Consider the following 25,587-nt stretch of genomic DNA (forward strand, 5'->3'; position numbering starts at 1 on the left):
AAACTATGTAAGTCAGAGTGTGCATGCTTAATTACTATGCTGTCTGCTAACAAGTAGAGAAAAGTTCAGGTGGGTAAGGTAGCCCAAATAGTTGGTGACTTTAATATGTTAAAGTTTTTTTTTTTTTTTTTTTTTAAGATTTTATTTATTTATTCATGAAAGACACACAGAGAGAGGCAGGGGAAAAGCAGGCCCCCTGCAAGGAGCTGGATATGGGACTCGATCCAGGACCCAGACCACTCCCTGAGCCAAAGGCAAATGCTCAACCACTGAGCCATCCCTGTGTCCCTAAAGGTTTTCATTTAAGAATGAAAACTACCATTTATTTGAGAGAGAGAGAGAGAGAGAGAGCACGAGTAGGGGGAGGGCCACAGAGAGAGGGAGAAGTAGACTCCTCACTGAGCAGGGAGCCATGCAGGGCTCCATCCCAGGACCCCAAGATCATGAGCTGACCTGAAGGCAGCTGCTTAACCGACAGAGCCACCCAGTTGGCCTGGTAATGCAATCCTTTGATATTCTTCATTATGCTAAGTGTAGATGTTCTATAGTCCTCAAGGCAATCATTCAGGACTGGTGTTATTATACCCATTTTACAGATGGAGAAACTAAAGCTCAGAAATCTTAAATGATTGCTGAGCCAAGTGATTGCTGAGTGGCCAAGAGCACTCAGCAAGTAAGTGTCAGAGATGAAATCAAAACCATGTTTGTATGTGAAGAGAAGCAAAGATACTCTTGACACAACTTCATATACTTACTCAAAACTAAAAGTGAAATAGAGAAGGCTCATTTGTTCCCACTATAAATATATCACTAGACGCATATTTAAGTTTCATTTTAGCATAATATGCTATGTGGGAGGAGGAAATAAAATGAAGTGATAGTGGAGCAATCTAGACTCATGCATAACAGGGAGCAAATGGCCAGATCTCCGTGTCATTAGAGCCTTTACTTTATAGAAAAGCCCTTTCTGTCTTCCCCTAGGGGGAAGGGTACAACCTTCTGGGTACAACCCACTTACAGCGGTTTGGGAAAATAAAGATCTAAATAAAAGTTGACCTTAATTTTTGGAATTATTTAAATTAAGAAACTGATGCAGCATTGCAAGCAGTTATGAAGACAAAAATATTTTTATGTCCACTTGAAAAAATAAGTAAAAAATTGAATGTTATGTTTTAATAATATTTTTTTTTCTCAAGGGTCAGAGAAATATTGTTTTTTAATAAAACTTAGAACAAGAAAACTTTTTTTACAGTGCGTTGTTAGTATATGATTAAGTTAATTGCTATATAAATGATTAAACTAAAAAAAAACAAAAAATAAATGATTAAACTCTATATAGTCCTTATTTTTAATTTTCATTCTGATTGACAGATGTACTTACCACAAAAGCTATTTTAAGACAAGTTTTTGAGAAGAATGGCATTTTTTAGCCCCTAGTCTCTTGCAGAATTCTGCATTTCGTTATGCCCTGCCATCAGTTTAATTGGGAGCACCTTGTGAAAATATGATCTATGTATGTTTTATTCTGTAATGTAGACTTTGTAAAAAGGAAAACATTTTTATTACACTTGTGTCTGGTTTCTTAGCTCAGTGATATACTTTCCTTGGGGTGCATAATGCCAAACCAAGTGTTAAAAAATGGGAAAGAAAACCAATAATTTTGACTTTGGAGAATGTTACGGTGCAAATTAAATATATTTATTGAATAACACTTTTTTTAAGTATTTTCTATGGGATTTCATCCAACAGAGAGTGACTTCTTTAAATGCAGGAGTTTTAGGAAGGAAAGTGCCAGTGGGCATGGCACTCTATGTGGTTAATCATGGAGTTCTGTTCCCCAGCACGTATGCACAGCGCCTCCTAGAAGACACTTTATAGTTATCATAATCCACTCCTGGGGCCAACTCTTGTCCTGGCAACGTGGGATGGACTCACTCTAGGAAATCCATTCTCAGGTCTTTTCATATAAAGTTCACTGAAATCACTCTGGCTACTCATTTATTAAATTATCTTCTCAATCAGTCTCAGGCAACCCAGAGTGTGATTGATCTCGAAGAAAGGAGCTGCTTTATCTGTACCACGTGGAGCCAGTTTGGTCCTGGAAATTAGAATATCTTTTCTTTTGCCAACATAGTATATATTCATCAGACCACTAACTTTTCAGCTTTTTTTTTTTTTTTTTAGGTAAACATGAAATTACAAAAACAAGACTACAGCCTCAAGTTCAGTGCTGCTATTAATTTTTAAAGCAAGTCAAAATTAAATCAATTTTTAAAAACGGCAGCACTAACACAAAGGTCTCAGTGGCCTCAGCTTTTATGGAGTGAGAATTCAAATGCGTCACATTGAAAGGAAAGCAACAATTCCATTAAAAATACCTGATTTCCAAGTGGCATTTAAGGAAACGGGAGATGAATATAAAAACAAATAAAATTGAAAAGAGGAGCTTGTTTCATAAATTATAAATGATGTACCTATTAGCAGAGTCATAAAACAAGAAAATAAGGTAATTGGACTGACGGTAGGAAGAGGAAAGTTATGTAAATGAAGAGAGCCTTGTTAAAATAATCAAGACAAAGAGATTCACTGATTTAGAAGGTAGCAGATTTTGAATTGCTGTTATAATTAATCCTTTTCTACTCTTTCAAAGGATCCCTTTTACTTGAAACAAATTAAAGTGGGTTGGACGAGATCAGCGTAAGTTGAAGCTTCAAAGTGATGCTACAGCTAGCACTAGTTCTAGAAAGATGCTCTAAAAATTGCAAATCCTCAGAATATAAAGTAATATGACCCACTTCTTTCCCCCAACTACCATGTTTTATGAAGTACTCTAACTGGTGATAGAGAATTGATAGAACTCGCTACCTTTAAGCTCTACAATTGCTCACAGGTAAGACCTCTCTCATTTATGCTTCAAGTTTTCTTTATTAATCAATATGAACCCATTGTTAACACAACTCTGTGTTCCTCAGCTAGGTTTAATGGACACACTCGGGAACTCTTTTTTGGTGAAAAAAAAAAAAAAGTTCTTGTCTCAAGGGTGGGATTATAATAAACTAAGAAATAAAAAGCAAAATATCTCCCACCTCCATCTACCTGAAAGTGTATGTACATATAATGACACACTCACCCTTATATTTCATGTAAGAAACAAAATAAGTTATACGATTCTAACAAAAATAATGAATCTATTTTCATCTTGGCAAAATTAATTGGATTTATACATGACATAACATGAATGTTCCTTCCAAAGAACTTACTTATTCTGATGATGCATTTTTCAGCACATTTCAATATTCTTTCATTTATGGAACTCTAAAAAAATCTGTATTTGATTTTAACTCTGAACTCATTTGTACAGAATAAACTCATCTGCATGCATAATACCTGCATCTGGGTGTAACACAAGTCTGAGTAGAGTATTGATCCTGAGAAACAGAGGCCAAGAACTGTGAAATAATTTGTCTAAGCTTCCACAGTTACTTCTAGAGGAACTTGACTTTGAACCGTAACCTTAGCTACTACATTGTACTATTTCTTTTTTTTTTTAAAGATTTTTAAAAATTTATTCATAAGAGACAGAGAGAGAGAGAGGCAGAGACACAGACAGAGGGAGAAGCAGGCACCAAGCAGGGAGCCTGACGTGGGACTCAATCCCGAGTCTCCAGAACCACATCCTGGGCCGAAGGCGGTGCTAAACCACTGAGCCACCTGGGTTGCCCCAACATTGTATTATTTCTTTAATATTTTTTCAAATAAGATATTGAATTGGATTTTCAATAATACAAAAAATTGGCTGTTTATCTAATCATATATACTTTTTTTTTCATATATACTTTTTCATTCACTGTATCCCTACTTACTTCTCATGCTCATGGACATGAATTGTTTGAAGATGCATGTTTGTAATCACTGCCTCTATCTTGGAAAAAAGAGCATTTGGCTATTCATGCCAACTTGATGGCTCAAATATTTTATTCTCTAGATATAGATGTTCTGGTATAGCCAACACATTGATTATGCTTCTTAATTATGTTTTATTCTATTGAGCCACTTACTATAAATGAATAAATTGGACCTTATCTAGGCAAACCCATGATTCATAGTGCATTTTATTCTAAAAGTATTTCTTTTTAAAATTTAAATTCAATTAATTAACATACAATGTATTATTGGTTTCAGAGGTAGAAGTCAGTGATTCATCAGTCTTATATAATGCCCAGTGCTCATTATATCACATGCCCCCTTTAATGCTCATTACTCAGTTATTCCAACCTTCCACCCACCTTCCTCCCCTCCAGCGACCCTCAGTTTGTTTCTTATAATTAGGAGTCTCTTATGGTTTGTCTCCCTCTCTGATTTCATTGTTTTATTTTGTCCTCTCTTCCCCTATGATCCTCTGTTTTGTTTCTTAAATTCCACATATGAGTGAGATCAGATTATAATTATATTTCTCTGATTGACTTATTTTGCTTAGCAAAATATCCTCTAGTTCCATCCACGTCACTGAAAATAGCAAGATTCCGTTTTTTTTTTTTATTACTGAGTAGTATTCCACTATATATATCACTTCCTCTTTATCCATTCATCTGTCAATGGATATCTGGGCTCTTTCCATTGTTTGGCTACTGTGCACATTGCTGATATAAACATTGGGGTGCAGGTGCCTCTTCGGATCACTACATTTGTATCTTGGGGATAAATACTCAGTAGTGCATTGCTGGATCATAGAGTGGCTCTATTTTCAACTTTTTGAGGAAACTTCATACTGTTTTCCAGCGTGGCTGCACCAGCTTGCTTTCCCATCAATAGTGTACAAGGGTTCCTCTTCCTCTGAATCCTCACCAACATCTGTCATTTCCTGACTTGTTCATTTTAGCCATTCTCACTGGTGTGAGAATGGTATCTCACTGTGGTTTTGATTTGTATTTCCCTGATGCTGAGTGATGTTGAGCATTTTTTCATGTGTCTGTTGGCCATTTGTATATCTTCTTTGGAGAAATATCTGTTCACATCTCCTGCCCATTTCTTGATTGTATTATTTGTTCTTTGAGTGTTGAGTTTGATAAGTTTTTTTTTTTTTTTATAAATTTTGGATACTAGCCCTTTATCTGATATGTCATTTGCAAATATCTTCTCCCACTCTGTCAGTTGTCTTTTGCTTTTGTTGACTGTTTCCTTTGCTGTGCAAAAGCTTTTCATCTAACAGAGCAAAATACACCCAGAATCTAATGTATGGCTGAATTCTCTTCACTTGTTTAGTCTAAGAGTATTTCTTAAAGTGAGAGACAGGTACACTAAATCAGCACTAACAATTTTTTAAAACTCTGAGTGCAAATCTAATGCAAAATTTAGTACATTTTACAAAAATTGTGATCATGTTAAATGTATTTATTACCCTCTACCTTTAAGAATTTTGTTATTGAAACTGAAGAGTGATAGAATAGCTCAAAATATTCATTTATCCAAGTGTTAGACTATAAAAATGTAAATGTTGTTAAAAGTGACAATGAGTCCATGCAATGGAAGTTCATGACTATATTTCTTTTAAATCTAGTTCAAAGTGGCATTTAAAAAATATTTTCCTAATTCTCTTCAAAATAAATATTCCATTAATTTCCAAATTACTATTTAAAACAAACAGAAACTCGTAACAAGATAAACATTAAGACTCAAATACATAAATGGGTAAATGAGTATGCAGTTCACAGAACACAGAACTGAATAACATAATTTAAAAGTATGCTCAATCTTACTTATAAGCATAGAGATGTAAATCGCTCCCCTCCTTTTTTATTTGCAAACTAACATGAGTAACATTCGATGCTGGTGAACATGCAGTGAGATAGGTATCCTGATACATAGTAGGGGTATTATAAAAGTCTATGGTTTCCCAGAAATTAACTCAATGATATCTATGAATGACTAATAAATACTTGTGATTTTTATTCCAGTAGTTTTACTTTTAGAAAGCATTTCAAAAAAACTACCAGGAACATAAAAATGCCTACAAATACCTTTTTAAAAAATCCTGAAATGGCACTTTTATAAATATTTAAACATAGAAGGGGCTTAATTCCACAAAACAAAGGAATTATACAATAAATTATATTTTGGTCATAGAATACTGTATTACATAGCCATTAAAATTATATTCATAAATGCTTGATTTAAAAGAAAATCTTTGTTTTAAAAATAGTGTTAAGGGGATCCCTGGGTGGCTCAGTGGTTTAGCGCCTACCTTTGGCCCAGGGCATGATCCTGGAGTCCCGGGATCAAGTCCCACCTCGGCCTCCCTGCAGGGAGCCTGCTTCTCCCTCTGCCTGTGTCTCTGCCTCTCTCTCTTAAATAAATAAATAAATAAAATCTTTAAAAAAAATAAAAAATAAAAATAGTTTTAAAAAGAAAATCTCAACCCTAAAATATGTAAATCAGGATTTACACAGAAAAATCAGGATTGTAACAGCAGGTAAGAGTAAGTATCTCTCATTGGAAGAATCTGTAGATTATTTTTATTATCTTCTTTATCCTTTCAATATTTGAGAATGAATATCTACTACATTTAAAATCATATGTTTTATATATGTGTCTATGCATATGCATGCGTGTATACATACACATATATAAATACAAACATTTGTATTTTATAAACCTCTACTACTTAAACATCAATTCCTTGTTACCTATATATTCTTTTTTATTTTTTTTAATATGAAACTTTGGCATTTGATTACTTTTTAAAAATTAAACTCTATGCCCAATGTAGGGCTTGGACTCACAACCCAAGACCACAAGTCACACGCTCCACTGACTGAGCCAGCCACGTACCCTCATTACCTATATATTCTTTTGTCTTTTACACAGATATTTTATCTGCAGTTTCAGCTCAAAAGAACGCCACATTAACAAATAATTTCAAAAGCATACCATTGTTCGCTCAATTTCTCAGTCTAGGAAGTAGCTTTTGCTTATCAAATATTAATAAATGATTGGTCGCTGGTTTCCCTTCTTAAAATTTATAGGTTCTTTTTAATCTATGCATTTTTTGGTCTCAGCAGATGAATGCAGTAATAAAAGATGTCATCCCACCCATTTGGAATGTATTTCAGTTAGGGACATTGATTTTCTAAGAGGATAATAACTTTGTCTACAATCAAACTGATTGACAAACACATAGCTCTGTTCTTAATTAGCACTGTAGCCTCTGATCTTATTATAGAAAAAAGCTTTAAACTTTCTACTCATTTTATATATATAATATATATATACATTATATATACAATATATATAATATTGTATACAATATATATAATATATTTTATATATATTTTGTTGTTTTGCAAAAAATTCAGAATGATTCTCCAAAAGCCTAACATTTCTATATACTAATGATTTCCCAATTTTTTTAATGAAAGTAAAAGCATTTCTTAAATTTTATGCAAAACCAAACTGTTTGTTTTTTTTATGACTTCCACTTCAATTAGCCCCATGCCTCATCTCTCTGAAGGAAGCTTCTAAGACATTTACAAGGATCTCTTGGAATCTGTAGAACACATAAAAAACATTGCTCTGGACACTTCACTTATCAAAGATAAAAAATAATTCATAATGCATCTGGACCAAATTTCAAGTAAATTATGTTTGTCATGTTGCTTGTGTTATATTTACCATGAGAAACACCACCACAAAACATTCTATCTGAATAGAGCATGTTTTAGGTCAGATAATTCTATTTAAGAATGGGAGAAATTCATCCTGGGACTAAGTTTGAGGAAAACTTTAGCTTCCCCTGATATGCAGTTTTCTTTAAAGATATTGTGATTCAGGTGACAGTTTCTCTGCATTGGCTGTACAGAAATTTAGAGAAATGGACAAGTATAAGGATGTCATGGTGTAAATTCTCATGAGTTAATATTAATTCTGGTCTTGTTATATTCTCACTCTTTTTCCTTCATCCTCAATCATTTAATTTTTTTTGAGAATATTTTGTGTCAATAACAATCAGAAACAAAATAGATTCTTTTTCCCAGTTTTTTAGATATAATTGACAATAGCATTGTATTAAAGTTTAAAATACAATGATTTGATATACATAGACATTGTGAAATAATTGCCACAAAAAGTTTAGTAAATATCTATCACCTCAAAAAGTTATAATCTTTTTTTAAGATCTACTCTCTTAGCACATTTCAAATACACGATACAGCACTATTAACTATAGTCACTATGCTTTACTTAATTACAAGAACTTATTTATCTTATAATTGGAAGTTTTACTTTATGATCACTTTCATCCATTTCCCTCAGCCCCAACTCCCACACCTGGCAACCGATAATCTGTTCTGTTCTTGTGAGTTCAATTTTTAAAAACACCATGTATAAATAAGATCATATAGTATCTGTCCTTTGTCAGAATTATCTCATTTGGCATAATGCCTCAATGTCCATTTATGTTGTCAAAAACAGCAAGATTTCCTCCTTTCATATGGCTGAATAATATTCAAATATAAACACACACATAACTTCCCTTATGTATATATCACATTTTACTTATCTATTTATCCTTCAATGGATACTTAGATGGTTTCCATTATTTCCGTTGAAATAATATTGCAATGGACATGGGGGGGCAGATCATTTTGAGATAGACATTTTCTTTCTGATATATACCCAGAAGGGAATGGATGGATCGTATGACATTTCTATTTTTAATTTCTTGATTAACATTCATACATGTTTTTTTACTGTGCCTGCATTAGTGTATATTCCCATCAATAGTGGACAAATGTTCCCTTTCCTCCAGACCTTTGCAAACTCTTGTTACCTCTTGTGTTTTAATTGATAGCCATTCTAATTGGTGTGATGTGATATTTTGGTTTTGATTCTCATTTCCCTGATGATGAGTAATGTTGTGTGCTTTTTCATTTCTCTGATGGTCACTTGTATCTATTCTTTGGAAAAAGAATGGGCAGCTCCTCTGACCATTTTTCAATTGCACTGTTTCTGTGGGTTGTTTTGTTTTTGCTATTGAGTTGTATGAGTGCTAATTTATATGTTTTGGATATTTACTATTTATCAGATACATCATATACAAATATTTTTTACTATTTATCAGATACATCATATACAAATATTTTCTTCCAAATCTTTCATTTGGTTGATAATTTCCTTTGCTGTGCAGAAACATTTTAGTCTGGTGTAGTCTCACTTTTTTTTTTATTTTTAAGTCTCACTTTTTATTTTTGTTTTTGTTCCTTTTGATTTTGGTGTCAGATACGAACAAATCATTACCAAGACTGGTCAGGCAGCCTACATTCTATGTTTTCTTTTTGGAGTTTTATGATTTCAGGTCTATGTTCAAATCTTTAATCCACTTGAGTTGATTTTTCCCTAATGATATAAGATAGTGATCCAATTTCATTCTTTGGTATGTGGTTGTCCAATTTCCCAACACTATTTGTTGAAGATACTGTCCTTTCCCCATTGTATATTCTTAGTTCCTTTGTTATAAATTTATTAACCAAATATGCTTGAGTTCATCTGTAGGCCCTCTATTCTATTCCATTGATCTATATGTCTGTTTTTATGCCAATACCATATTGTTTTGATTACTATAGTTTTGTGATATAGTTTGGAAACAGTGAAAGTGATTCTTCTGGCTTTCTTCTTTCCCAGGATTGCTTCAGCTACTCAGGATTATTTTTTGTTTCATACAAATTTTAGGATTTTATTTTCTATTTCTTTTCTATTTTTCTATTTTTATGCCACTGGAATTTTGATAGGGAATGCATTGAATCTGTAGATTGTTTCCGGTAGTATGGACATTTTACCAATATTAATTCTTCCAATCCATGAGCATGGAAGAAAACCCTTCTATTTTTTATCTTCAATTTCTTTCATCAATGTCTTACAGTTTTCAGTGTACAGATGTGTTACATCCTTGGTTAAATTTACTCGTAGGTATTTATTTTTGAAGCAATTCATTGGTTCGAATAAGGTTTCTGCCCCCTTTTCTCTCTTTTCTCCTTCTGGGACTCCTATGACATGAATATCAGTCCTCTAGGTACTGTCCCATAAATCCCTTAAACTATCTTTTCTCTCTTTTATTCATTGTTCTTTTTTTTCCCTCTGATTGGATGAACTCCACTGCCTATCTTTGAGTCGCTGTTCCTTATACTTATTTTAGTATGCTGTTAAATCTCTTTATTGAAATTTTTAGTGCAATTCTTATATTCTTTAGTTCTGTGATTTCTGATTTCTGTTTGGTACTTTCCTATTTTTTTTCTGTGTCTTTGTTGAAACTCTCATGCAGTGTTCTCCTGACCTCAGTGAGCATCGTACTTATTTATTCATCCATTTGTTGATTTGTTCAGAAAATCTTTATGGTACAACCTAGATATGCCCAGCTCTTTGAGAAGGATTGCAACAGTGAACCTGACTCACTTCTTCACCTAACAAATTTAAGGGAGCCCATTTACCAAAATGATTAATTATTAAATGCCATATTTTACCCATAGCCCTTAGCCTTCCAATGGTACTCTTTAATAAATTTTAAGGTGCTCAATGAATTAAAGTCAAAATTGAAATCTATTTAACTCAGATAAGTAAATTGTTTTTAAAAATGATGCTAATATAATTTCAAATCAATAAAACCTATAAGCATCCTTTTTGACCTCCTTTTAAATACAGTGTGTGATTTCATGTTCTCTAGTACATTTTGTTAAAAACCATTCAATGAGATATATCTCACCCAAATTTAGCCTTGATGGAATAGTGTAGCTTCTTCATAAAGAAAAAGAAGATTTATCTCTTCCTAAACCATATAGTGTACATTGTCTTATTAAATCTGAATATCAATATCAATATCAATATCAATAAGCCATAGCAATGGATTTGCTTGTCTGGTAGTGGCATGAACATATTTAGATATAAACTATTTATTAAACCACTTTCAATGTAATTTTAAGTAAAAGAAAAAAGAGATGATTAGTAAATTAAAATATTAAAGCAATCAGGTTTCAAATTTAAGTCTTGAGTAGTATTCATTTTTTAAAATTTCATTTTAGAGAAGAAAATAAAAATTTGATGATATGATTGCAAATGACAAGATCAAAAAGTAAACCATGTAGATTTTAGAATCAATATCATCAAAGCAATTTCCCCTTCAAAACATAATTACCAATCTTTAAAACATTATCTTGTATTTTAGAATTGAAGAATGGAGTTGCACTTAAAATTGAAATAACAATGCATATTATTATCTGCAAAATTAATTTCAACATAAATTTACTTTTCATGTCTCCTAGGAGTCTCTACAAGGAATAAAAATTATGAATAAAGAATCAATCTTTTCTACTTTGAGACCATGAACATACTATTCCCCCCTCTCAAAAATTTTTATTTTTCTATTTTTTTCCCTTAAGAACAGAATTTTGCAAGTTTTAAAGTCTTGAAAATGTAGTAGGATGGGTAAAATTTGGACTCACTATTGCTTTATAACATTTGTATTATTTAAATTAGACTCATTTAACTTCAGTTCAACTGATTATTTTATACATTTATAAAAGTTATTACTTCTTATGGTGCAATTGGAATGGCTTTTCCATATCATTTACCAAATCCCAAAGTCCCAGAGTGCACTACTTATCAGTAGAGTCATTACTAAGATTCAAAGAACTGACATAAATTACATCAAAATCTAATAGCAAGGCTTGATACCTTCTGACAGGGGATTTAACAAATCAAAATGTACAAAAATATGCCCATGCAATTTTACATAGCAGAATGGAGAATGCTGTATCAAATAGGTCCTATAATTTGTTGGAATAAAGACCTGCTTTGTCCAAATAAACAGATACCATTGCAAATGGCAAGACCACGGGGATTATAGTAAACTGACCATTCATATATATTCCTATTTGCCTTTGGCTGAGGTCATGGTCTCAGGGTCCTGAGACTGAGCCCCACTTTGGGCTCTCTGCTGAGCAGGGAGAGTGCTTCTCCCTCTCCCTCTGCCCCTCCTTACCCCCATTAGTGCTCTCTCTCTCTCTCACTCCCTCAAATAAAATCTTGAAAAAATACAAAGAGAGACTTATTTAGAGTAACAATTTAACAAATTACAGTTTAATAGAATGTTAATGATAGCTACCATTTATTGATCTATTATTATTATAATATCCTAGACTTTATGTTAACATTTTAAATATATTGTCCTATTTAATCTTTATAAAAGTACTACAGAGTAATTATTAATATTCACATTCAACAAATGAGGAAAGTGTTCAGAATTTTTTAGCAACTTGCTCCAGTTCTGACAGATTCAAAGCCAGCACTGAAAGCCAGATGTGGCCACAGAGCCAGGATTTTATCCTCTTTTACGTTGCATCCCATGTAAGTTTCAGAAATCTAACAGTTCACATAAAAAGAAAAAAGGTAAACATATGCAAATAAGATATAAGATAAAAATATTTCCTTACAGTGAGGTCAATATAAGTATCATATACTTGCCAAAAAGATTTAAAACATTGAAGACCTCAATTATAAAAGTGAAGTGTAAAGAACAAAGAATACAATAGTTCTTAACTGATGACCTCAATGAGCCCTACCTAGAGTTCTATGTTAAATTCAGAGACCTGTGCTTTCAGAGGAACATTGATGGACAGAAGAGCTGCCATAAAACAAGGGTAATAAGAACGTAATGACTGTTATTATTATAGCTGCCTTTCATTTAACACATGTTATGTACCTGGTGCTATCTTTGTACTTTACAAAGTTCTCTCATTTAATCCTCACAATATTCCTGGGAGCTGGGTGTGATTTTCCTTATTTTGGAAAAGAGAATAGTGGAGCTAAGAAAGATAATGTAGTTCTCCTGAGACTACCAAGCTAATATATATCAGAGTTGATATTTATCTAACAACAAAGTCAAGATACTTCCTATTATACACTCTTGTAATGTTGAAAAGAAATGAGGAAGTTTGGTATTAATGAGCTAAACGTTAAGAAAGTTAAGCTTATATTATTGCACAATTCTAAAACACTAAACTAGAAACAACTGGAAGGTGTTAAAGGAAAGTTTATTTTCCTGAAGTAAAGATTTTCTACTGATCATGCAAGTTGTAATATGTAATTTTAAGCCATCCCCAAATGATGTCTTGCCATTTGATGCTATTTCCCCCCATGTTGTCTCATCTCTAACTTAAGGAGTTTTTACTTGCAGTTCTCTTAGCCTGGAGTGTTCTTACCTTGTGTTTTCTCTCTGAGGAGGTAGCATTTGAGCTGAGTATTAGTGATAAGAGGCATCTTTGTTCTCAAAAGAATAACCCTTATCTTATTACCACATTGCCCTTGTTTATTTATTGTTAACTTGTTGGTTGTCTTTCTCCCTGACTAGAATGAATGTTCCAAGAGAACACAGATGAGAAGTGTTGTAAGATACAGGGCAGACACTTAGTGAATATTTGTCGAATACTGAATAAATGTTGTTAAAGCTATTATGCCTTAGATGAAGTATCATTAGATTAAATTCTCATGCCCTCTAAGATTCTATGGTTCTCCTTTTAGTGTGATAAATAATAAAGGCAGCAAATGGGAGATGGTATGCATAAGGACTGTATGTGCTCTCAAAACAGCTTAAACTGTACAAAACTACGCTAACATAGTGTTTACAAATGCATATGGACAAACAAATGTACAATTATATCATAGCACTTGTAAAAAATTCTAAAGAATTATGCAAGAAAGTTAGGATAGTCTTAACATAAGTTGATTTTTAACTGATTTCAACATAAATTTTCAAAACCCACACACCGTGCTCCTTGTATGACAGTATGTATAGACAACATTACAATAAGATACTATTCCTCATGCTTATATACAAAAGAAATGAGAATATGCTAGCACCATAATAAATGACATTTTCTTAATGTTTCTGATGCGTTACAGATAGTGCCGAACATTACAAATGTATCTTCTTTTTAAACATTCAAAACACAGGTATTTCTTAGATAGTTTTTCTAAATAACAATTCTTCAATTTGGCAGACGCAGGTTGTGAACCATAGCGACTTAAGAAATTTGCTCAGAGTTAAACCGTTGATTAGCCTTGAAGTCGTATTTAGACTTTAGGTCAGTCTGACCCCACAATCTCACTCCTGAATGCTAATCATTACACAATCTCATCCTAAATGTCATTAAAGCAAAAAGGAATATCTCCAATATCTCTCAGAGTAGAAACATAAAACTGAAAATCATATTTTTTTCAAAATTTAAGATATACATTAAGAACTCACTTTTGAGGACACTTTGAACTAATTGTTTCTTTTTTTTTAGATTCTAACAAATACTTGCGGAAATATAAGGAAAAGAGAGCAAACTACACCTCTCTGTGGTAAGCAAGTGATACATCTACTATACCTCAGTTTCCTCTTCTCAAAAGTACCCCACTGTTTGAGAGGCTACTCCGTAGAAGAGGGTATCTTATGCTGTGAGGTTATGGGGAAAAAATGAGGATCAATGGATGATGTTACAGGAAAAGAGATTCTGTCTTAATGGGAGAGAGAAATTTCTACTAGGTTGGAAAAACAGCTCCCCTGAGAGTTGTGACTGCCACATTAATGAAGAGATACTTTAGAGGCAAGGAAACTATTATCAAAGTTACTAGAAAAGGGTTAGGCAAGATTTTTCTGTGAAGGTACAGACAGCAAATATTATAGTCTTTGTCTCTGTTGCAACTACTTGGTTCTGCCTTTATAGCACAAAAGTAACCATAGAGATTACTGGAAGTACTTATGGAAGTAAGTGGGTCTGGCTTTGTCAAAATGAAATTTTATTTATACAAACAGGCCACAGGACAGAGGTAGCCTGGATGAAGTTTGCCAACCCTTGTTATAGAGTGCATTAATCTGAATATGCTTATGGCTATTGCGAAACCTCCAAATTTCAGTGGTATAAGGATTAGCAAACTAGGGCCACAGGCTTATCTGTCCCACAGACTGTAAATGACTCACAAGCTAAGAATGATTTTTACATTTTTAAAGGTCTTAGAAGGAGATGAACAGGAAGAGAAAGAAGGAGGATGAGGGAAAGAAAGAGAAGTGACAGACATGTGGTCCACAAACCCTAAAATACTCACAAAGTTGGTCTTTTACGGAAAAACTGTACCATCCTGAACAGATGTGCCATATTAGCTTTCCTCCAACCAGACTCAAGGATTCAGATGTCTTGCATTTTATAAGGCTGAGCTCTTCCACATGGGGCCAGCAAGTTTTCCATGGTGTGGGGGAAAAGCATGAGAAAGACACGTAGACTGTAACTCTCGTATTGAAGAAGTGATAGTCATTACTTTTGCTCACATTTTATTAGCCAGAGTTAATCATGTCTCTGCTTAGATACAAGATGGCTGAAAAACACATGCTTGGCTGGACAGCTTCATTCCAACACTTGCTTCAAGCCATGAAGAGAGCATGAATCTTGGTGATCAGAGTTGTCTCTACCATATAGAAGCAATATGTAGATCAGATCTGCAGCTTGGAATAGATATAATCCAATAGGCATTTCAATTATGAGCCATGATATTTCTATGTTTCTACAATCCTGAAAGTTGTAGACATATAATATTTATGAGCTAGACAGAGGTTGATTCTCCCCAACACAGTCCCCCATAACTTCTTGCTTTTCCTTGATTAGAAATGGCATGGTAAGATTCCAAAAACATCATCTAATAACTTTTTTCTCATAAAGCTCTTCTATGTATTTATATCTATATAAAGAATCTCAGTACTACGTACTTACCTGACAGATTTACAAGTCTGAGTTTCATTAGATACATATTTCAAATAAATTAGGATTGATGCAATCATATATTTTTTCCTCGGGATTTTGAAGAATTTGGTTTTGAATATTTCAATTTAGACTCTATTTTCTGAATTTTTACCTCATTTCATCATCCTTGTTTACATATTCACTAAGTCATGGCTTTTGTGATTCTGAGTTATTAAGTTTCTACAGATATCAGTAGCAAATATAGGACCATATTTTTTCAAGATGATTTTTTCATCACATTATTGTTTCAGTGCTCATTGGCATAGACTTTTATCAGGAGAGAGAGAGAAGAGATCTAGAAAAAAAGAAAGAGAGACTGAAATCTGAAATAAATCTTGCTACTTGTTGTAGTAAACATCATTAGAGGTGTGAGAGACTAATTGACAAGACTTTAAAAATTAATCTCTATTTTAAGAGAAAATGGTGTAATCACTCAAATAATTAAGTGAAAAGAACAGTGACAGTACTAGAAACTGCAGGCAAGTGATCAACAAAATAGTCATTAAATCAGACAAAATAAGGGATAACAGAAAGAACCAAGTCGTCTACTGAGAAGAAAATGAAAGAATCAAGTTAATCTTCAGAATTTATCAAGACAACAAAAGCAGTAACAAGTACACTACCACATCATCAACTAAAGTTACTTTAAAAAGGAAAGATCAACCAATAATTTAAGTCACCTATACTGTATCTGTACAATGCAATAGAAAAGTTGTTAAGTGGTAGGCTTAGCTGAATTCTTTGAAGCACAAAGTAGAAAAGGAGGCAAATCAAGGTTAGAAATACCAAGTGACTAGAAATAAACACAAGGAAGTCATTGCTGTATTTTTTAACTATATTAATATGTATGAAGCACTGTAACATTTCAGGTATCTACGTTAAAAGACAGTCTTACCATTAGGTTTTGAAAACACTATACTTAAGTTAGAAAGATTGCCAGGAAAATCTTTCTTGACCTCAGTTTCTTAGTTTTTGTTTTTGTTTTTGTTTTTTCATACATCATATTGTCAGAAACCCCAGAGATAGTCACCGGGCAGTCAAACACATTCTTGGAAGGTTAATCATTTTGTTATAATGATGTAAGTGTTGGCGTGAATGTTAAATTAGTGGTCTTACTTGCTGGAATAAAATGAAAAATCAAACATCTGAGAATTACCTACAGTCAATGAATGAGAACCTTAGCTCCATTCAACTGTACCAAAGGAAAATTACTGGATTTGGTTTTAGTGCAATCTTGCCACAATGAGGGTAACTCTTCAGCAAAGCCATCATTGCTGTACTCATGAGGCTCCTGTGATGGAAATGCTGCCCCTCTCTCCTCTTACGGAAGAATTATCCAATCTTTCTGGGACTAATAAGCTGTTGAAGATGTTGTCTTCTCTCAAAAATGAGTGTGTGGTGACTATCTCTAAACCTTAGAGACATGGGTTATGTCATAATGTTCTCTGGCTGGCGACATGGTTTCTTTTTATTTCTGATACTAGAAGACTGCAGTACAATGACTTGTGTTGTTTTCATTAAGTTATATTAGTATAAATAAAAATTAAAAGAAAAAGAACATAAGATCAGCATGAGGTTTATAACCTTTCTGGCAATTCATGATAACTTTGGGATAGTTCTACCCATCAGCAAAGTCTCCTCCTTAGAAATCTCCTGTACCTTCCCCCAGCATATATTTACTCTCTTTTCCACAAGAACTTGGTCATTACTGGGGGGGGGGGGGGGGGGGGGGGGGAGTCAGCTTTAAGCATAAAAGAAGGCAAACATAAGAAAGTCAGGTATTTGACTTTAGCTTCTTCTTTCCACTCACCTGAAAGAAATCTCTGCAATCTTACTGTTTTGGTATATCCCCTATATCTTTTCTGTTCCGGATACAACAAGAGGAGGTCACATTTGTATCTTACACAGACTTTCTGTGGTTGTTATTTGTTTGTTTTGGCTAATTCATGATGAAGGTCAAGTTCTATATCTATAGGCAGTAATAGTTTCTCTTTAGATTCTGACCCAGCATGAAGTTCAAGTTAAGAACAAGTTTTAAAATCCTATACATAAATCACAGAAACTATGTAAGCAAAACCACTCAAAGAGATCTTTCAGTCAAACATCTGGGAACTGAAATCCAGTTGATTAGCAGATACTTGGTACTGTAACCATATTCTCTGGCCTTACTCTAAAGGCTTTGGGATCATGAACATAGAGCAGGAAAGATGTGCTACAGAATTAACATGGGGCCTGTCCACAATGGCAATCGCAATGTACTTTTGACTTATGTGCTGACCTGGAGTCCCCAGGGATACATATTGTTCCAAAATACTGAGGCAAAAGCAGCAAAGATTCTTGTAGTTGATCTCTGTAATTACGCAGCATCACTTCTGTCATACATTTCTACTCTACTCTTCGGTCGAAGCAGTCATCACCTAGCTTTCATCAAAGCAGTTATAAAGCTAGCGAGTGAGTAGACCTCATTCTTCACACACACACACACACACACACACACACACGCAAGTCAGAGAATTTGAGCTCATCTTTCTTCCGCCACTCCATTTTCTTGGATCACATCCAAATGAAATACATGTATCCATATCCTTGACTCTGGACCTGCTTTTTTGGGGAACCAAACTAAAATGATCTGATCTTTGTTGATTTCTCTTTGAGATAAGAGAGGTGCTGGGAAGTATTGGTGGAGCAGTAGCTTTCATGGTGCCAGGCTGTTGGTTGAGGATCAGTTATTCGGAAACAAAGCTTAAGCTATGTATTATCCCCTTGCTTGTGGGATCATTTATGTTTCTCCAATAATACCCAATGTTTTCTCATGAAATAACAAAGATGGGATTTTTTTTTTGCATTTTATTATACAATTTTTCAGAAATAAATTTGCATGATCTCATTGCATAATGGCAAAAATTAATTAGACTCCTCCGGTAACCAGTAGCTATTAGAAAAGCTTGATTTCCTCAGTTGCTGGAGTAGCCAATGAATAAAAATGTCCATTTTAGAAATATTACAATGTTAGAATATAAGTTCCAAAAATAACAGTAACCTGCCTATTATGTATTATTACAAAAACAATTCTAGAGATAAAACCTGAATACGTAAGGGCTAATTTTGTTAAATGTGTGCATAAGAGGGCTCGTGGGAAAATTGGAAATGTGTTCAAGTTAATAAGTACACTCCTAAGATAAACAGCAAACAGAAGTACCCTATGAAAACCTAATAATACATTCAGGGCAAAATTTCCCTGATTCATGGGGAAGTTATAAATTTAATACATACAAATACTGCTGTAGCCCTGACCCACACAGTTCAGACCTAGGGCAATGTTGCAGTTAAAATGACACAGCCCATGAAAACAGAACAAATTCAAAATAATTCAAGCCCTTTATTCGACTTCTACTTCTTAGAACACCATGAAGGTGACAAATAGTCCAGAGCAATGGTTTTTAAATTTCTTTTTATTTTTCTCTGTCTTTGACAGACCTCCATATGCAATACCTCCCTCATTTCTCACTTCGAAAGCTTCTCTTTGAAATCTCTATCTACAGCTCCTAGCTTGCATGTCTTATATTCACATATTTCTTCTCCTTTGCTTTTCTTTTGTTGGGGGGTAGGGTTTGGAAATAGATTAAATATCTTTTGCTAGGACCAAAAAATGGAATCTGGTTAATTTTCCATGGATATTAAGATTACATGTAACAGCACACATTCAACTTGCATGCTTATCAAAGACTATATGTGTTAATATTTACTTACTTACCTTCACAGAGTCTGAAAGCCCTGTATGCTTTAGTCTTACAATCATGCTATTCTCCCATTGAGAAGGTACGAGAATAGAATGGACTTGGGAAGGGTACATGGTAACCAGATATCTTACGTGCCTCATCATTATTCAACTGTGACTTAGAAAGATAAAACAGAGGACTGGTCATATAAAGACAAAGTCATACAGAAGATAAGCTTGTAATGAATATGTAGCCAGCCTCTCACACTTTAGGCCAAAAGTAAGAGGTTCACTTTGCCTTTGTGAATCTCCCATTGTATTAGTTCTGAAATTTATCTTAGTGTGCATTTGACTTCCCTAGGCAAAAGTCATCCTGGCTTACCACATGTACAAGTGTCAATGGAGAACTATTAAAGGAATAGCAATGGAGACAATAGCAAGAGGACAATACTGAGGTCCCCAAATTTATTACATTTAAAGGTTATTTTCAAGGTTTTTGTTGGGGTGGGAGGAGTGGCTGCTGTGTAGGTAAAGCTCCTTCATTAAGGGTGGAGGTGGGGAAGGCAAATAATAAGGGACATGAACCTATTAATAAATGTCAATCTGTCTTACTTTCTCTCTTGCTAATCTTGGCAGGGCCCTGGCTAAAGACACTGCATATTCAAAGATATTACTCATAATTTACCTAAAACTGCATCATCTTCTCTTGATGAAGTATTTGAAATTCTGCTTGGATCTTAGTGCAAAGCTTTCTTGGATGGAGATACTGTAGCTTCTAGAAAATCATATACTTTAGCAGGGATAAATCTAGAGTATGAAGTCAAAAGGATAAAAAAATATAGGTAAGTTAGGAAGTCAACAGATACTTCTTTTGTGATAGTGGTATTCATAAAGCTTTTAAAACAGTGGTTAAATATCTTCTTTAAAAATTTTTTTCCCCAAAAACAAAAGACCTTGTGAATATACTGCCAGGATGCTCTCTTAAGTGAAATCCTTTAAGCTTTAATAACTTCATGATAAATTCATGTCTGCACATTAGTCCTAGCATTGCATTCCTTTCCTGTCCTAAAACCAATTCATCCTCTATCCTAACATGCAAATATCCAGGGAGGAAAAAGAGATTGTGAAGAAAAGCAGCCAATAGGTACTTTTTTTTTTTTTTTTTTTGTCACAAACAAATCAAGTACCAAAGCATCTTTCTGGGTGTATAACACTCAGATTCAGACATGCAGAGATGAATTGGGAGGTAGCTGCAGTTTTGTCACATAAGGCACTGGTACAAATGATGTCCAGTCTCTACCTGGACCTCAGTCTGACACGGGTTTCCCAGGGCTAGGTGAACATGACTACCTACAAGGACCACATCTGTCAGGAATTTGCCTCTTGGCTTCCTAAATTCCCTTTCTGCATCTCATTTCTGCTGAACAAATGTTTGCAAGTCCTTTTTCTAGTCTCTGGTTGACAGCACATTGTTGTATTTATTCTAATGGGAAAATGCAGTCACAATATATCTTTCTGGATTGCTGACATAATGGCTAGGAGTCTAGCACTTGAGTTCCATTTAGCACTCAGGCCACTATACTCTTCTTCCAGGGAAGTGATTCAGTCCTGCAGAGTCACCACAATTTATTGCAGAGAATCCAAGAATGTCCCTTTCTGTATAATGTACATATTAAAATGTGTGATATAAAGAAAGCCACATTTAAAATAAACTTTTAGCCATAAATTAATATGTTAGACAAGAAAAAATGCTGATAATCAATGAGCTAAGTGTCCATCTCAGAAAAGAACATCAATTTAAATCAAAAGAAGGTGGGGTAAAATAAATAATTCAGATGAAAGAAGAAATTAATGAAATGTAACACAACACACAATAGGAGAAATTAACAAGGGTGATAGTATGTTCTTCAAAATTAGCCATAACATGGATTAGTACTTAGGAAAACAAATAAAAGAAAAGAGAGAAAGCAAAAATTAGTCCATTTCAAGGATGGAAAATGGGAGATCCTCCAAAATTTAAAATTTAAAGATTCAACTTAATGTAATTCTATTTGAAAATGTAGGTAAAATTGGCAATTAATAAAAAAACTTAACTAGACACAAAAGAAATAAAATAACTGTATATTCTACATCAATTAAAGAAATTGAATTTGTTATCAAAACTCTTTCTACAAAGGAACTCCCCATAGCACAATGGCTTCATTTATGAAATCCTCTACACAAATAAGAAAGAAAAAAATAGAATCTAATAGAAACTGTACAGAGAATAAAAAAGTTGGGAACACTTTCAAACTACTCGACTCATTTTATGGGAGCAGTATAACCTTAATATCAAAATTTGACAAAAATGTTAACAAAAAAGAGAAAATTATAGGTCAATCTCTTGTATGAGTAAAGACAAAAAATTACAAAATATTAGCAAATCAAACCCATCAATACATATAAAGGATAATACATAATGAATAATTATTCATTACAGAAATCATTTCAGAAATGTAAGTTTGGTTTAATATTTTAAAAATCAGTTAATTTATTTCTCTACATGTTTTCTACTGCAGTCATAATAATCATGACAAAATTAGTGGTGTAAAACAATACAGATTTATAATTTTGTAGTTCTGTGTCAAAAGGGCGGGTACAGTGCAGCTCATCTGAGTCCTCCGCTTGGCATGTATCAAGGCTAATATTATAATATTTGACATTATAATAGAGAGCCTAGAGGCTCTAGAGATGAATCCACTTCCAAGTCCATTCTAGCTCTTGAGTGAATTCAGTTCTTTGCAGTTGGAGAACTACCATCCTGTTTCCTCACTGACATCAACCAGCACCTAGTCCTAGAGACTGCTGGGGCTCTTCATGCTTTAACACGGCCACCCTCAGGAAATGACAGGGTGATCCTTTCTTACTTTCCCAGCCAGAGAACGTTCTCTGCATTTAAGGGCTCATGTGTCAGATAGAGATGATCTGGATAATCCTCTCTATTTTAAGGTAATTAACCTTACTTATAGCTGCAACATCTCTTTAGCCATGTAACAGCATATTTATAGTTTCCGGTTGTACCATTTTTCTGCCTACTGCATTACATTAATGGAATAAAGAAGAAAAAAAAATATATGATCATTTCAATGCAGGATCTTAATAAAAATTCTGGATCCATGTATCATTTTTTAAAATCTTAGAAAAGTAGAGACAGAAGAGCAATTCTTTATTCTGTTAAAATGTCTAGAAAAACTTTTTTATAAAATTTATGAGTGAGGGATCCCTGGGTGGCGCAGCGGTTTGGCGCCTGCCTTTGGCCCACGGCGTGATCCTGGAGACCCAGGATCGAATCCCACGTTGGGGTCCCGGTGCATGGAGCCTGTTTCTCCCTCTGCCTGTGTCTCTGCCTCTCTCTCTCTCTCTCTGTGTGACTATCATAAATAAATAAAAAAAATTAAAAAAAAATTATGAGTGAATTCTGGAAATTAAAAATTTGAATCTAATGTCTATATGGAAATAGGTAGGCCCAATATAATATAACAATCTTAAAAGAGAATAAATACTACCACATTAAAAAAAAAACTTACAAAGCTACAATAATTAAGACTGTAGTATTGGCAATAAAATACACCTAATAAAACAATGGAACAGAAAAGCAAACACATAGCAAACCCACACATATGCAGTCCCTTGATGTAACAGAAGGTGACACTACACTGTGGTAAGGAAATGGTGATCTTTCTAATAAATGAGTGGCGCCTGCAGTACTGAAGATATTGACAGAGAGAAATTGGCTAACTCAACATTTTGAATTTTTTTTTTCAGTTCCATTGGTAACATGGTTTGCTTTCAAAGGTACATTAGGTGACAGTGTACCAAATATTTTACCATGTTGTAACAAGTGCCACTAGCTTTTTATTCTGCTATGTCTGTTTTTTTTTTTTTTAAGATTTTATTTATTTACTCATGATAGACAGAGAGAGAGAGAGAGAGAGAGAGAGAGAGAGGCAGAGACACAGGCAGAGGGAGAAGCAGGCTCCATGCCAGGAGCCCGATGCAGGACTCGATCCCAGGACTCCAGGATCAGGCCCTGGGCCAAAGGCAGGCGCCGAACCGCTGAGCCACCCAGGGATCCCCCCTATGTCTGGTTTTTAATATCCATCTCACCACTTGCTCCTTAAATCAAATCCACGTGGCAAGTTCTATTCTTTGAGTGTAACTTTTTTAAATTATAAAATGAAACTGAAGTAACAGAACCCGCCCTCACAACAAACAAGAAACAGTGGTTCAAATAAACCAAGGGTTTTATTTTTTCATCATATATAAGCCATTACTGTATGGTTAGTTGTTATAGAAACACAATCTATTCTGGTGACATAGAGTAAGAGGGGATTCATTAAGGATTACCATATATATACATAATATATATCATCATATATCTGATAAGAGAGATGCTGCTAACCCATGCTTTAGACCACATAATCATGTGGTGATTAGAAAGTGGCCACATCAAGAAATCACTGCCACCACTTCTAGATTTAGAATTAGTTTGGCGACATGTTTTCCAGAAGTCTTGGTCTCCCCAGACGCATGCTGCTCACCTTCTCCACGTTTCATGTGTGTATCTGTATCTGCCTAGTAGAACATAGTCTTTCCTAGCTATAGAGGAGTGTAGGAGACATAGCCCATGCTAGAAAGAAGTTGGAATGAAGCAATCAAAAACTGAATAAACAAAAAGTTACCAGGTTTTAATAAAAATACATCCAAGGGGCACCTGGGTGGCTCAGTTGCTTAAGCATCAAGACTTCGGCTCAGGTCATGATCTCAGAGTCCTGGGATCCCCTGTCCTTGAAATCCCTGCTCAGCAGGGAATCTGTTTGTCCCCCTTCCTCTGCCCCTCTCCCTGCTCTGCTCTCTCTCTCTCTCAAATGAATAAACAAAATCTTTAAATAAATAGACTAATCACTAAAACAACAATAAAAATATATTTTTAAAAACTTTGCCCAAGCTCACCAAATTATGCAACGAAAAAGCACAGAACCATTTCAGAATGACTTGAGTAAAGAATTCTTTATACCATTCCTTATTTCTCTCGAATCATTATTATATCACTATAACTTAAGGTTTTTATTTTCAAATTTTATGAGTTTATTTAAGGGTGGACTAAAGTAAACTCTGGGATGTATGAAAAAGTTGTGTTAGTTTTAAAAGATAGATAAAATCAATAAAAACAAATAAACAAAAAACAATGAGTGACAGGATGCCTAGATAATTCAAAAGGAAAAACATAAACCAACCCAAAAATGTTAATGCTGATGTATTCAGCGAGCCAGAATGTGAATGTAATATTGCAGAAAGTTCTGACTCCATTTAATTGATATGTGCTTTTGGCAAAATAAGTGAGGATTTGGCCCAAGATAACAGCTTAGACATCTGTGTTCTAAGACCTCTGAGCAAGTGCTCCATGTCATCTATATTCAGCATCAGAAAATTCTGTTATATCCAAGTTTCTCTGTCAGTCATGCAATTTAAAATATGACAGAAATATCTTCAAATAGGACAATAATGAATAGATCTAGAAATTATGGGCAAGATTACGATTCTGAACATCAATTATGTTTTTTCATTCACAGACTTAGCAAAATAAATACTCTTCTTCTAAATATTCTTTATCTTATTAAAAAAAAATGCAGGGTAGGGGGAAGTACCTAGACTTAAAATGTAGGTACAAAAATGAAGAGCAAATGACAAAGAGTACCCCATCCAGAAAAATACAATTCATAAGGATTTTGCTTTTAGTAAAGCTGAAGACAACTGAGAAACTAAATAATGTAAAAATTTACCAAAGACCTTGAGGGTTGGCTGAAATTTCACCCAAGAACTTAGAGAACTTAATCAAAGTCGCCTTTGTTGAAAAGCAGATTTACATTCCAAATGAAAACATTCAGAGTGCTGGATCAGAAGAGTAGAGGAAGAAGGAAACTGAAGGTCACCCCATATATTTAGCATCATTGCAATGTTCTCTGCCTTCTGTTGCTCAGCTAAATCACAAAGAGAGGTATTTGGCTC

The 25,587-nt window shown here is 34.2% G+C and overlaps 1 protein-coding gene across 30 annotated transcripts in view; it reads right to left on the reverse strand.

Annotated features, from left to right (window-relative positions):
* Positions 1–11,492: 11,492 nt before the first annotated feature.
* LOC144291790 (uncharacterized) overlaps positions 11,493–25,587 on the reverse strand; it is a 186,377-nt gene continuing 172,282 nt past the window's right edge. For 11 of the 30 annotated variants that reach the window (XR_013359307.1, XR_013359306.1, XR_013359304.1 and 8 more), the window contains 5 exons: positions 20,225–20,346; positions 19,576–19,717; positions 17,632–17,790; positions 15,792–16,116; positions 11,494–15,593 (listed from right to left, as the gene is read on the reverse strand). Coding sequence is in view for 1 of the 30 variants with exons in the window: in XM_077861571.1 (XP_077717697.1) it covers positions 20,315–20,346 (32 nt within the window). In the remaining 29 variants the exon portion in view is untranslated. The other 19 variants (XR_013359308.1, XR_013359300.1, XR_013359305.1 and 16 more) reach the window with 6 other exon arrangements.

This window comes from Canis aureus, chromosome 20, assembly GCF_053574225.1.
Source record: "Canis aureus isolate CA01 chromosome 20, VMU_Caureus_v.1.0, whole genome shotgun sequence".
Classification (NCBI taxonomy): domain Eukaryota; kingdom Metazoa; phylum Chordata; class Mammalia; order Carnivora; family Canidae; genus Canis; species Canis aureus.